This window comes from Piliocolobus tephrosceles, chromosome 11 (genome assembly GCF_002776525.5).
Source record: "Piliocolobus tephrosceles isolate RC106 chromosome 11, ASM277652v3, whole genome shotgun sequence".
Taxonomy (NCBI): Eukaryota; Metazoa; Chordata; class Mammalia; order Primates; family Cercopithecidae; genus Piliocolobus; species Piliocolobus tephrosceles.
This window is the reverse complement of record NC_045444.1, coordinates 42,213,467-42,225,950: the sequence shown is the minus strand read 5'-3', so window position 1 is coordinate 42,225,950 and position 12,484 is coordinate 42,213,467. Positions and strand designations below refer to the sequence as shown.

General features: G+C 36.6%; 1 protein-coding gene across 5 annotated transcripts in view; it reads right to left on the bottom strand.

Annotated features, from left to right (window-relative positions):
• GPD2 (glycerol-3-phosphate dehydrogenase 2) overlaps positions 1-12,484 on the bottom strand; it is a 148,813-nt gene that overhangs the window by 71,048 nt on the left and 65,281 nt on the right. For all 5 annotated transcript variants that reach the window (XM_023217418.2, XM_023217417.2, XM_023217416.3 and 2 more), the window contains 2 exons: positions 1,832-1,956; positions 405-502 (listed from right to left, as the gene is read on the bottom strand). In XM_023217418.2, coding sequence (XP_023073186.1) covers positions 405-502; positions 1,832-1,956 — 223 coding nt within the window. The remainder of the gene's footprint in view (positions 1-404; positions 503-1,831; positions 1,957-12,484) is intronic.

Below are 12,484 nucleotides of genomic sequence, written 5' to 3'. Positions count from 1 at the left end.
ACTCAAAATGGCTTGGGTTGCAAGTGGGTATATGGTATGTTTACATTTTACAACAGGATACTTTAGCGGAGCCATTTACAGTCTGCACATGATCCTCTTATGTTCCTTAATGCAAATGCAGTTGCTCATCTATATACTCTCAGAAACTGGAGGAAGAAACTACTAATTACAAATACAGAACACGACCTCCTTTGCCTTTAAAATCTAGAAATAGGCCAGTAGAGAGTAATTTAAGAAAAGCCATACTTTTAAATACAACAAAGGAAAAGACTTGAAAAGGATTAAAGATTAGGACCAATTAAAACCAAATTATGAAATATGCATTGAGGGATTATTTCCATTAAAACTGTTGTTCTATTGACCGCAGAGAAGCAAATGCATACACGTGATATCAAAAGGCTTACTTGTAAACTGGAAGCATTATAGGCAATGGAGCTGATAAATGGGGAGCAATTTCTAGCAGGTTGGCACGCTCATGAAGGGCTTCTTTTACCATCCTATACTGAAAGGCAAAACAGAGAAAATTAGTTTGGCAGTAACAGATCATAATATTTTCAAATGGCAAATAGACACCCTGCCAACTGATTGATACACAGAAACCTCTACCTCTGAGTGAGGACAGCTCCCTCCTAATCAAATTTCTAATAATACATCATGCTGTCAACCTCAAAGATTTTTTAGAAACCTTAACTGTATTTGCATAGGAGAAAAACATGCTGTCAGAGTTCCCAGGTGTAAGATATTTTCCTGACTTGAGTTACAAGATTATTGTAGCCATTTATCTTGCGTCCTCTGGATTGTCTCCCTTTCTCAGTTCCCCATATTATTTTTTCTGTGTAGGAGACAGATTGTTCAAGTTCATGCTAAAAGTTTCAGTCGTCTTGCCTTCACAAAACCAAGCAATGATGCTACTTAACAGTTGCACAGTATTTTACAGATTATAAAAAGGCTTTATCTGAACTGCTGTAGTCCTCATTATGCCTCTCTAAAAAGCCAGCAATGCTATTATAACACTAATTTTACAAATAAGATAACAGACTCATAGATTTTGAGTAAGTAAGCCTGAACACATCACAAGTTAGCTGATTCTAAATCCTATGGTGTTTTCATTGCATCCATCATGACGCGAAGAGAATATAAGAAAAAGGGACAGATTCAAAACTGACTTATCAAGAAAAAAAACGAGACAGATTCAAAACTTGACAATGTCAAGCCAGTGCTGCTGTGTTTTTCATGTACAAAAAGAGATAGGAAGTTCAGCTGATTTTTTTTACCCCTCTGGGAAATGTCATCTTCCACACTGCCTTGGCAGTTTTCAAATGGTGGCAGGCTGGACACAATAAAGTGTGACATAAGAAAAGCATGACTCAGATCATCTTTTCCTTCAGAATATGTCAGTGACAATATGAGCGTATGACTGCAGTTGTAGTTAAGAGGATCGATTTCGCACTCCCCCTGCATTACAACACAGCTCCCCTGAAAGTGCTTGCAAATTAGCAATTTGGTAGCCACTGGCAAAAACCCAATCACAATTGTTTAAAAGGCAACACATCCAAAAGTGATTTTGTAAATCTGCTACTTCAACATGCCTATGAAGAAAAAGCCCCTGATTACCCATAAACATAATACTACAGGAAAGAACTCACACACCTCTCCTGAAAGATATTCCAGCAGAATACACTAAATAGGTATTTCCAACAGGAAGAAATGCTAAAAGCCATTAAATAAAACAAAACAAAACAAAACAAAACAAAACAAAAAAAACCTGATTTAATTGGGTAGAAAAAAGCATAGTTGCAATTTTTGTTTAACAACCAGCATACACAATTACCTGCTCAATATCCAACTTCATGATGGCCTTCTGAAGATATCTCACACCACCATGGATCAATTTAGTGCTTCTGCTGCTGGTCCCTGATGAGAAATCATCTCTTTCTACAAGGGCTGTTTTTAGTCCTGTGTAACCAGAAAACCAAATTAACTTCTTAAATTACACAATTTGTATGAAATTCATTAAAGGCACTTCTCCAGGGTAGAGACAATCACAAGAAAAATTACTCCGAACATGGATAAATTTGTATTCAAAGTGCAGTACACTGTCTATATTATAATGAAGAGATTTTAGGCTCTTCCTGGGGGAAAAGTCAAGCCAGAACTAGAAGCGTATTAAGCTGTGAATGAATCACAACTAGAAAATATTATAGTGCAATTTCATGGCAGTAACATACGCTGGTGCACTTAGAAGGTTAAAGGAGAGACTAGCACCCAACTCTACCCATGTAGAGTTAACTGAATGCTGTTGCAAAGCCTTCTAATTGTTCATCTCTCACTATAAGAGTCCAGACCTGTCGCAGCCCCTCATCTCTGATCTACTCTAATGCACGCATCATGAATAAATCTAGACGAGACTTCCTTCTATGTGTTGACTTCTGTTGAGAAATGTGTCTAGAGTGGTATTATGGTAGATACACAATGGGGAAAGAGATCCAAGATATCAAAACAAAGAAAGAACAAAAGAAAAGATTGAAAGAACGAAAGAAATAAAGAAAAGAATAAGTTCTGATATTGAGATGTTTATAGTCTAATTTAACACTTTTGAACATGACAATATTTTAGAATTACAAAGAAACACAAGCCAGTAAAAATGAACACAGTGCAGAATAACCATAAGTAAAAAATATATTCTTGCCAGGAGTAGTGGCTCATGCCTGTAATCCCAGCACTTTGGGAGGCTGAGGCAGGCAGATCACTTGAGGTCAGGAGTTCAAGACCAACCTGGCCAACATGGTAAAACACTGTCTCTACTAAAAATACAAAAAATTAGCTGGGCATGGTGGCTTGTGCCTGAAATCCCAGCTACTTGGGAGGCTAAGGCAGGAGAATCACTTGAACCCAGGAGGCAGAGGCTACAGTGAGCCAAGATCATGCCACTGCACTCCAGCCTGGGTGACAGGGTGAGACTCCATCTCAGAAAAAAGAAAAAAGAAAAGAAAAGAAGAAAAAGAACATATTCTTGATAAGGAAAGGCTGAGCAAAGATAGGTCAGTTCTAGAAGTTGCCCATTCCCCCTTTACTTGAGGGCTGTTACAGATCTCTTAGGGGAAAGTAGTTCTGTTTTGCTGCAGAGACACCGTGCCTTTTCAGGAGTGGAGATGACCATCAGCACTACAAGTGTCACACAGGAGTTGAGAGACAAAAGTCAGTACCCCAAAACACCCAAAGTATACATCGACACCAAGCCATGAGGAATTTTCATGGCCTAGAAGACTCTTGGAGGATGAGAGAATGTCATAGAATCCAATTACAATGAGAATACGTAACTAGAGCAGTTTGGACTCACAAAGTTCATTTAGGAGAACCTGCGCATGTATTCAATTCAAAGCCACTTATTACATTTAATACCAAAGGGTCGTTTTTATAACTTTTAACAGTTTAAATATCGTACCCAAATGTCATCAGAAAATCAGGGCAATTCCCTTGACTCAAAAGGACAAAATATTTAGAAGGTATGGAGAGAAAAGTAGAGAACTTTGATTCAAGAGCAAAAACTGTTAATGTCTTAACTACCTAGAAAAATAACACAAAAATTACAGGTATCACAGCCCCAGGTCACTCCTTTTAAGTATATATGCCAGAGAAAGACCTGTAAAATTCTCAACTATTAAAACCCTAGCAATGCCTAGCAAATTTAGTACTGAATATACTAAAAACACAGAAAAATATTAGTACATACTTTTAAGAATACTGAGAGCCAAAATCCTGATATTAGAAGTTAATTAGGCATGGACTAGGCTGTCAGGTAGCTCCCTGCTCAAAGAAAAGCAAGTAAACAAAGTGCAGCAGTTTAATAGAGGCCAAGTTTGAAAATCCAGAAGACTCTCATCATACTCCAGGTTAGAAGGTAAATTCAGGATATAAACCCAGAAAAACGAAATTTGCAAATCTCTTAAGAATGCACTATCTCAGTGAGCTATATCACCTTTTCTTAGTAAGTCCAACACAGAGTTCTTCTTCTAGCACTAAAATAGACCATTTTTTCTTCAGCTGAAGATCAGACGAGGGAGTTGACTTTCAAATGATATTTAAAAGCCAGATTATTTAAAATATACCTCTCTTTAAACCCTGGAATCACTGTCATGGCATCAAGATGCCCACACCATGCGAGGCAGGGAAGCAAGGTTGAGAGAGGACACGCAGCCTCCCCCACGGCCCACAGCTTCCTCACCTGGGCCTATCCTTAGGGATACCTACCCTAAGGTATCCTACAGGCTATGGTAGACAGACTACTTAGACAGTCTCCAGTAATCCCAACTACCTAGTGTGTCACCCCTGCCCTGGAGTGTGGGCTGGACTAGCACTTTTCTTCTAATGAGCAGGTGACCTGCCACTACTATAATTAGGTCATTAAAGACTAGGAAATGCTCTCTCTCTTTCCAGTATTCGATTTGCCCTCCTGCTTGCTTGCTCTGGTGAAGCAAGCTGTCATGTTGTGAGTTCAGGAACAAAGAGAGGCTCCTGGTCAACAGGTGGTGAGGAACAGAGACCTCAGTCCAACAACCACGTGAGTTACTAGAAAGCACTGTCCACTATGAGAGATGCAGAGCCATAGTACCCAGCTAAGGCTCACCCAGATTCCTGACCCACTGAAACTGGCTGATGGTAACTGTTGTTTTATGCCACCAAATTTTGGGGTTAGTTTTGTAGTGACACAATTCCCTGTGTGAAAATTAACTATAGCCAAGATGGGAGAGATGGGAGTTTACCTTGTACCTGGGGATGGAGTCGTCAGGAAAGAAGAGTCTACAGAGAAGTATGTGTTCAGGGCAGGTGGAGTGAAGAAAGGGAAAGATCATTGACAAAGCCCAGCTTAAGACAGAGAAGGCAAACGCTTGATGTGGCCTAGCTTATCCAGGGGCTGCTTGTCACTCAGGGGCTGGAGTGCAGGTAGAAAGAATGGGCAAGGCAGATCTCAGAGGGCTCTTCTTACACATTCGAGTATTTGGATCTTGCCCTGTTAGCCACTGTTTCTCAGAAGTAAGTAATATCCAGATCTTCTCAAAAGGAAAATACCTCTGGGAACAGAGCTATGTGTCCTGGATCAGTTTAAGAAACAAATGTTTCATCAGAAAAAAACAAGATGTGGCCAGGTGTGAGTGGCTCATATCTTTAATCCCAGCACTTTGGAGGCCAAGGCGGGAGGATGATCACTTGAGCCCAGGAGTTCAAGACCAGCCTAGACATCATGACAAAACCCAGTATCAACCAAAAAATACAAAAATTAGCCGGGCATGATGGCATGTGCCTGTATTCTCAGCTACTCGGGAAGCTGAGGTGGGAGAATCGCTTGAGTCCAAAAGACAGAAGTTGCAGTGAGCCAAGACTGTACTGCTGCACTTCAGCCTGAATGACAGAATGAGACCCTGTCTCAAAAAAAAAAAAAAAAAAAAAAGAGAAAGACAGAAAGAAAAAAAAAAAGAAAAAGAAAACATGGCTGGGCACAGTGGTTCATGACTACAATCCCAGCACTTTGGGAGGCCAAGGTGGGAGGAACACTTGAGGTCAGGAGTTCAAGATCAGCCTGATCAACCTGGCAAAACCCCATCTCTACTTAAAAATATATATACACGAAAATTAGTTAGGTGCAGTGGCGTATGCCTGTAATCCCAGCTAGTCAGGAGGCTGAGGTAGGAGAATCACTTGAACCCAGGAGGCGGAGGTTGCAGTGAGCTGAGATCGCGCCATTGCAATCCAGCCTAGGCAATAGAGTGAGAATCTGTCTCAAGGAAAAAAAAAAAAAGATGCAGCATGGACAGGCAGGCACGAATATTAGTATTTCTAGTATTTTGCACAGTTTAAAACATTTAAATTTTTTCTAGAAGTTCTCACATACTGTTTTGAGAAATACTATTATGCTGCCTGTCAAGAGAACTATCAAAATATTTTCAGCTGAGAAATCAGACTAAGGTTCAGAAAAGATTTCTCTGACTTCAGAAATGAGGGGTAGAGGTAGAGCTGGAGGCAGGAGACCTTTTGGAGGACCAGTGTCATATAACAGGAGTTGGAGCAATGAAGAATCCGGCCTCACAAGGCAGAGATGGTATTGAAGAGTGATATAAAGAGAAAATTTTATGGGCTGTGTTGTCAGGATGGATTTTTTTTTTTTTTTAATTTCCCAAATTGACAGAGTGTGAGGCAGGGAACTACTCTAGGAATTAGCAAGCCATCTCAGGAGGATATTTCAGGATATTTAAGTGAGAGCTAACACTTTAAAGCTCTCAAAACTGCTTTTTCCAGTATTGGACATTTTAAAAGTTATCACATGTACTTATGTGAGAAACCCTAGTGAATACCAACAAAAGTTAAAATGGGCCTCTCTGTCAAAGCAGGCTGTTTTTCTTGTCCCATTATTTCTAGTGTCAAATCATCAAGTTACCCACCAGAATTTCTGGAAAGAAATGATACTGCTCCTTCCAGAGCAAAAAGTTAAAATTTTAGTTTCCAAAGTTATAGCTAAATTGATATATTAAAATGCCATGTAACAAAAAAAGCATTACTAAAAGTTTTCCAAACCACAAAAAAACTCTAAAAATTTTCTTTAATTTTCAACTGCTATTATATGCTAAATGTTTTAAATTTCTCATTTTTTGTTGAATGAGAAGTAGAAAGGAGGAAAATAAAATCAAGACATTATTAAAGTCATAGCGGCAACTCAACTGTTTCTTAACTAATTAACCAACTAACTGCAATGAAGACAATAACATTTTTAAAAGCCTTTTGAGATTCTTCTGTGGTTCTGTTATCTAATCTGTCCCTTTCTGTTTCAACTCTCAAAAATCCAAATTGTTTCCTCACATTCAAAAATTACTGAAATCAAATTAAGGGTTCAGTTTTGTGGTATGTTAAATATAAGGCAAGGAAGTGAAAAGAGGGAGGTGTTTTATCTACTCAGAGAGTTAACAGTATTAAGTGATATTCAGTGCTAGCATTTTGTGTTCCTAGGTAAAATAATTAAGTCTGAAGGGCACAAAAAATAATGCACCCAGGATTCAAGAAACTACTCCTTACTATAGATTTGAGGAGGCTGGGGAGAGATCTTCCTTCAGAGTAGAAAGAGTGACCTCCTTACATTACAGGCAGGGAAGGGCTGGCCTCTCTATGTATTGAAGGTAATTCACTAAACTAGTTCAAGATTTTATAAGTTTTTTTTTTCTTTTTTCTTGTTAGCAGCTACTTTTTATGGAAAGCAATAAGCTCTATCTCATTTAGTGGGAGGGGTATTATCATCATTTAAGGCTTTGTTTTTATTACTGATTACTTTTAGTAGGTAGTATGGTGAATTTTGTGACAGTAATAAAATATTAATATTTGGAGTAAAATTACTCTGAAATCTTAGGCAGAATAACAAGATTAGAGCAGAAGAATAAAGTCAACTTGAAATCTATATTCCATTTATCATCTCATCTGTTAGCAAGCTGAAATTGTATCTTCTAGGTGGGGCAAGGGGTATGAACACAGTTCTTTACAGCTTTGTCTTTTCTGACCTGAGTGAGAATGTCTAATTACTTCCCACTAAACCAATTCATGGATCAAAACAGTTGGATGAATATAGAAGGATAATTACAATCTGAGAGGAAAAATGGTACGACATTTAACTTTCACAACATGAAACAGAAGTATATTTTAATACCTTTTACTGATTATCTTATTATGCATGAAAACATGCTCAATATAATAAATGCAGAGAAGCAAAGAGAACAAAATAAAACTCTCCTGTAATCACACCACTCAAAGATAACCACAGTTGACATTTGGGTATTTAAACGTTCACATTTTCTATGCATGTATATAATCACATATGTACATTTTTGTAAAAATAGGATTATATGGTAAATTTGATTTTTTTCATTTAACACTGTTTATTGTAAACATTTACTCATGTCAATAAATATTTTTCTGTAAGTTCATTTTTAACATGTGGATAGTATTATATTAATTTTTATAATTTATTCAATTTCTTATTTTTGAACATTTGGATTATCTCATTGTTTCACTATTACAGATAGTACTGCAAGACTGTATTTTCATTTAAACTCCTTGTATCTTTTAATTATATCATTAGAATACATTTTAAGAAATGTCACTATTAAGATATTTCTAAATAGAAAGATAAGAGTAATCATTCTGAAATGAGTATCAGAGACACCAAGATAATAGCACATAAATCAAAAAATTTAAGACGCTTTGTATGTTAGCACCATAAGAACAGGCATTAAAGCCACATGCTGCAAGAAGGAAAAATAATATAGTTTTTTTTTTTTTTTTAAAGGTGAGTTTATCTTTCTTTAGAAAAGCTTTGGGCACTTAACTTTGGATTTCAGACAGCCACTGCCATTAATAAGAAAAGGAACTAACCCAAAGGCTGAACATTTTATGGGAAGGATCAATTCCTCTAAAATATTATCCTCTTGTAAAGCTGCAAAGTAATCCTGACTTGTTAATCCTCACGATCAGGACACTATGCTTTGGCCTGGTATTTTCTAAAAGTTAATGTTAGCATTTTATATAAATATATGATATATATCTATTTCTATGTTTACATTAGAAAACACATAAATTGTATTAGAAAACAGATTACTAGAGATATGATGTTGTTATAACACGTCATTAACATACTTTAGTGTTTGTTAAGTACACATATGATTATGGAGTCACAAAACTGTACTAGGCCGTAACAACTGCAATAACACAATTTTGAGGAATAAGGGAGTTGCTGCTGTTGCTTTTTATTTTTACTTTGGTTTTATCAAAAATACCCAATGTTCAAAGAGAGGAAGAATATTCAAATAATACAGAAAGGCAGAAAGAGAAAATGATGTAAAAAACTATACTAATGGCCTCCTGGTTTCCTAGTTACAAAATCCATAGGTAAATAATGTTTACCATTAAAACTGTCTTACATATTTTATCAGAAACTTTTCTATGCTTACTAAAGAACACAATCTGATACCATCTCACTTTAAAAACAAATAAAAATTAGCACTCATTCTTCACAATCTGCTTCTTTTGATTTATAACACATCTTAGCCATTTTCCCTGTAAATACTTAAACATCTCTTTTCAATAACTGAATATATTCCAATTTATTAAGACAGACTCCAATTTTTTGCCATTATAAATATTGTTATAAATAAAATTCTGACCAGTATGACATTGTAAGCTCAGCTTTGAAATCTTCTTCTTCTCTAAACACAGAAAATTATATATGTATATATTTTAAAGGACATAATTGACTCAAAAATAAGATTAAAACTCAATGGACCCGAAATGTAGCAGAAACTGAGAGCAGAACGTTTAGACCAAAAGCTTCTCTCTTGCTAGCTTCAAGGTCTAAAAATGGGCAAAGGCAATCAAGATCTCAGTTCCTAAAGGGTAAGAGGAATATAATTATCCATTACAAGGAAAGGTAAAGAAGCCAGAGGAGCATTCGGTTGCTGGGACTGAAGAAAGTCTCTGCCTCTTGTGCAAGGAAGTTGACAAGCTTCTCTTGACCACTCCCTGGGCCCAGGAAGCAGAAAGACAGACACAGCCTTGTCACCAGCACCAGAGCCAAGGTACCACTTGTCTCAGCAGCTAGTCTGCAAGGTCCCCAAAATCGACAAGGGCAGGAGTCTTTTGGTTCCAAGAAAAGTCCCTGACCGTACTTAAGGATGGTCATTACTATACTTACAGAGTTGAAGGTATGGAAAAAGAGCACGAAACAAAACTGATCTAATAAGGGCAGAAAAGGGGGGAAAGAAGCACAATAACAAGCATGAAAAGTTAAAATAAATACAAAGCAAATGCACATGGAATCAAAAAAAAAATGTAAATGGATTCCATTTACCAACTAAAAGACATAGTCTATTAAGTGTAAAAAGAAATAAAATAAATAAATGAAATCTAGCTATATACTATTTATCACAGATATACCATAATAAAAGGATTTAGAAAAGTGTAGAATGGCCAGGTACAGTGGCTCATGTCTGTAATCCCAACACTTTGCAAGGTGAATGTGGGAGAACCACTTGATCTCAGGAGTTCCAGACCAGCCTGGCAATGTAGCAAGACCTGGTCTCTATGAAAAATTTTAAAATGCATCAGCCCTGGTAGCACATACTTTTAGATCTAGTTACTCAGGAGGCTGAGGTGGTAAGGTCTCTTGAACCCAGGAGGTTGAGTCTGCAGTGAGCTATGATGGAGCCACTGCACTCCAGCCTGGGCAATGGAGTGAGACTTTGTCTCCAAAAACAAAACAAAATTTGAAAAAAAAAAAAACTGAGATAAACCCTTTCTGTTTGCTATTTTGTAAATATTTTCCAAATTTCACCTTTTTGCTTTTATATCTTTTGCCATGGATACATCTGAATTTTTATAAAATCAAAAGCAGGCTTTTCCTTTGTGGCTTTTTGGTGTCATACTTAAAAACACCTTTCCTACCCCATTAAAAAAAAAAATACACATACTTTCTTCTAATAGTTTTATGATGTTTTAATGTTACACCCTTGATTCACATGGAGTATGACAAAAGAGAATATATATGCATACATACACACACGCACACACACACATAAATTGCGGGGAGTTGATACTCCAACATCATTTATGAAGTAACTAATGATCACGGTTTTGAAATGCTGCCTTTGCCATATTCTAAACTTCATGTATTTAAAGACTGATAGACTAATTTATAGACTCCATGACTGATTCTCGATTCCTTTACCAGACTATTCTAATTACAGTAGTTTTAGAATACACTTTAGTATCTGATAAGTCTCTACTTCCCTTATCAGTAGTCTTTTTCTAAATCAGTCTAGTAAATCTCACAGGCGTAGTTCTCTTCTTAACGTTTTGCAGTTTCTAAAGTCGATTCCCCTGACCTTGGCCAAAGGAAAGCACTACATTAATTAAAATTATGTTAAATTTCCAGATTAATTTTAAGAGAAATTAGCAATCTAGTCTAATTAGCTGTGTTCAGCAAAGAGCAAACTTTCACTTCCTGCAATTCTAGCTTCTGAAATAGAATTTTCTCCTACCTTGATGGTGGAGGGGTGGAGACCATAATTCTCAGAATGCACTATCTCCAAGGCTCTCCCTTTTCTGCATTTATCCTGAAATGCACACACCTCCTTCCTTTCCCAAATTTTTATTTATAGCAAAGAATGTTATTATTATCCTTCATTTATATCTGAGAAACTTGAGGCTTTCTGTAAGGTTAAGTCACTTGTCGAAGGTCACAGAGGTAGTAAGGAATGAAGCCAAGACGTGACCCAAGTTCATTCTAATTCTATAATATGTGTCCTTAATCACTGCGCTATACTGCCTTAGGAATTACAGTGGGAATTCAAGAATTGCTAGCCAACTACCATTGATAAAAGTCTCCTTTTGTAAACAAGAGAACTACAATTAATATTTTCCTCCAGAAAGAGGCAGTCTTCTCTGGAATTTGAACCGAAGACATAAAGGTTAAATTTTATACATCAGATCTTATTGTATTTTATTTTCTACAGGCCCACCCAAGAATGCAAATACATCAGACTTTAAACCAAAAATGTACTAGGTAATCCCAGATACATACAGGTAAAGTTACATAAAAGAACATCAAAAGCTAAAGAGAACACCTTGAAGAACCTGAGGGAGTGAATATATTTATCAGATTCTCCTTTTCCAGCTCCCTTTGGGAGCAAAGTGCCCACATCTGGGCTTTTGGGACATGCTTCTGTCCTAGAATGGGACACAGAGGTGTTAAAGAGTGAAGCAATTTCTATTGATCCTAGAGACCTGCAGGAGAACGTGAGAAGTCTGCATACTATGTTTATAAAATAATATTCCCAAATGAAACAAATGAAAATTGATTCCCAAGAAAATGCAGATGATAAGAATGCAAACAAATGTTCATTATGAAGACTCCATGACTTTTTGTCTTTCCTCTGTAGTCTTGGTTTATCCATTACTAAAACTGCATTTGGGCACAGTATTTTATCAAAAAGCTCATGCAAACATTTTTGTACAAGTCCTTTAACATCTAGTAGTTCCTCCCAAAACTTTGATGTCCTGAAAAATCTAATTATTACTGGTAACTTTAAAAGATCACAGTAATTTATTTTTGTCAAATGTGACTAAAGATTAATGGATACAATCAGGAATAATTTGGTAAAAACATATCAAACGCAGAGAAAGCAAAATTTGTTGTTAAGTGAAGCATCAAATATAATAAAAGAGCAAATTCCATGAATGAACAGCAACAATGCACAATTCATTAACCAAATGCCCATGATTATTTCACCCTTCAGAGGGCCACTGATATGATCAGGAATTGTAGTAAAAGGATAAATATAGATTACCTTCAGTCATCTCTTTATAAATTTTAATTATAAACACTACCCCCAGAGGGCTACCAGCATAATAAAAGAAATACAAGCTAAGGTTTGCCCATCCTTTTTATAAA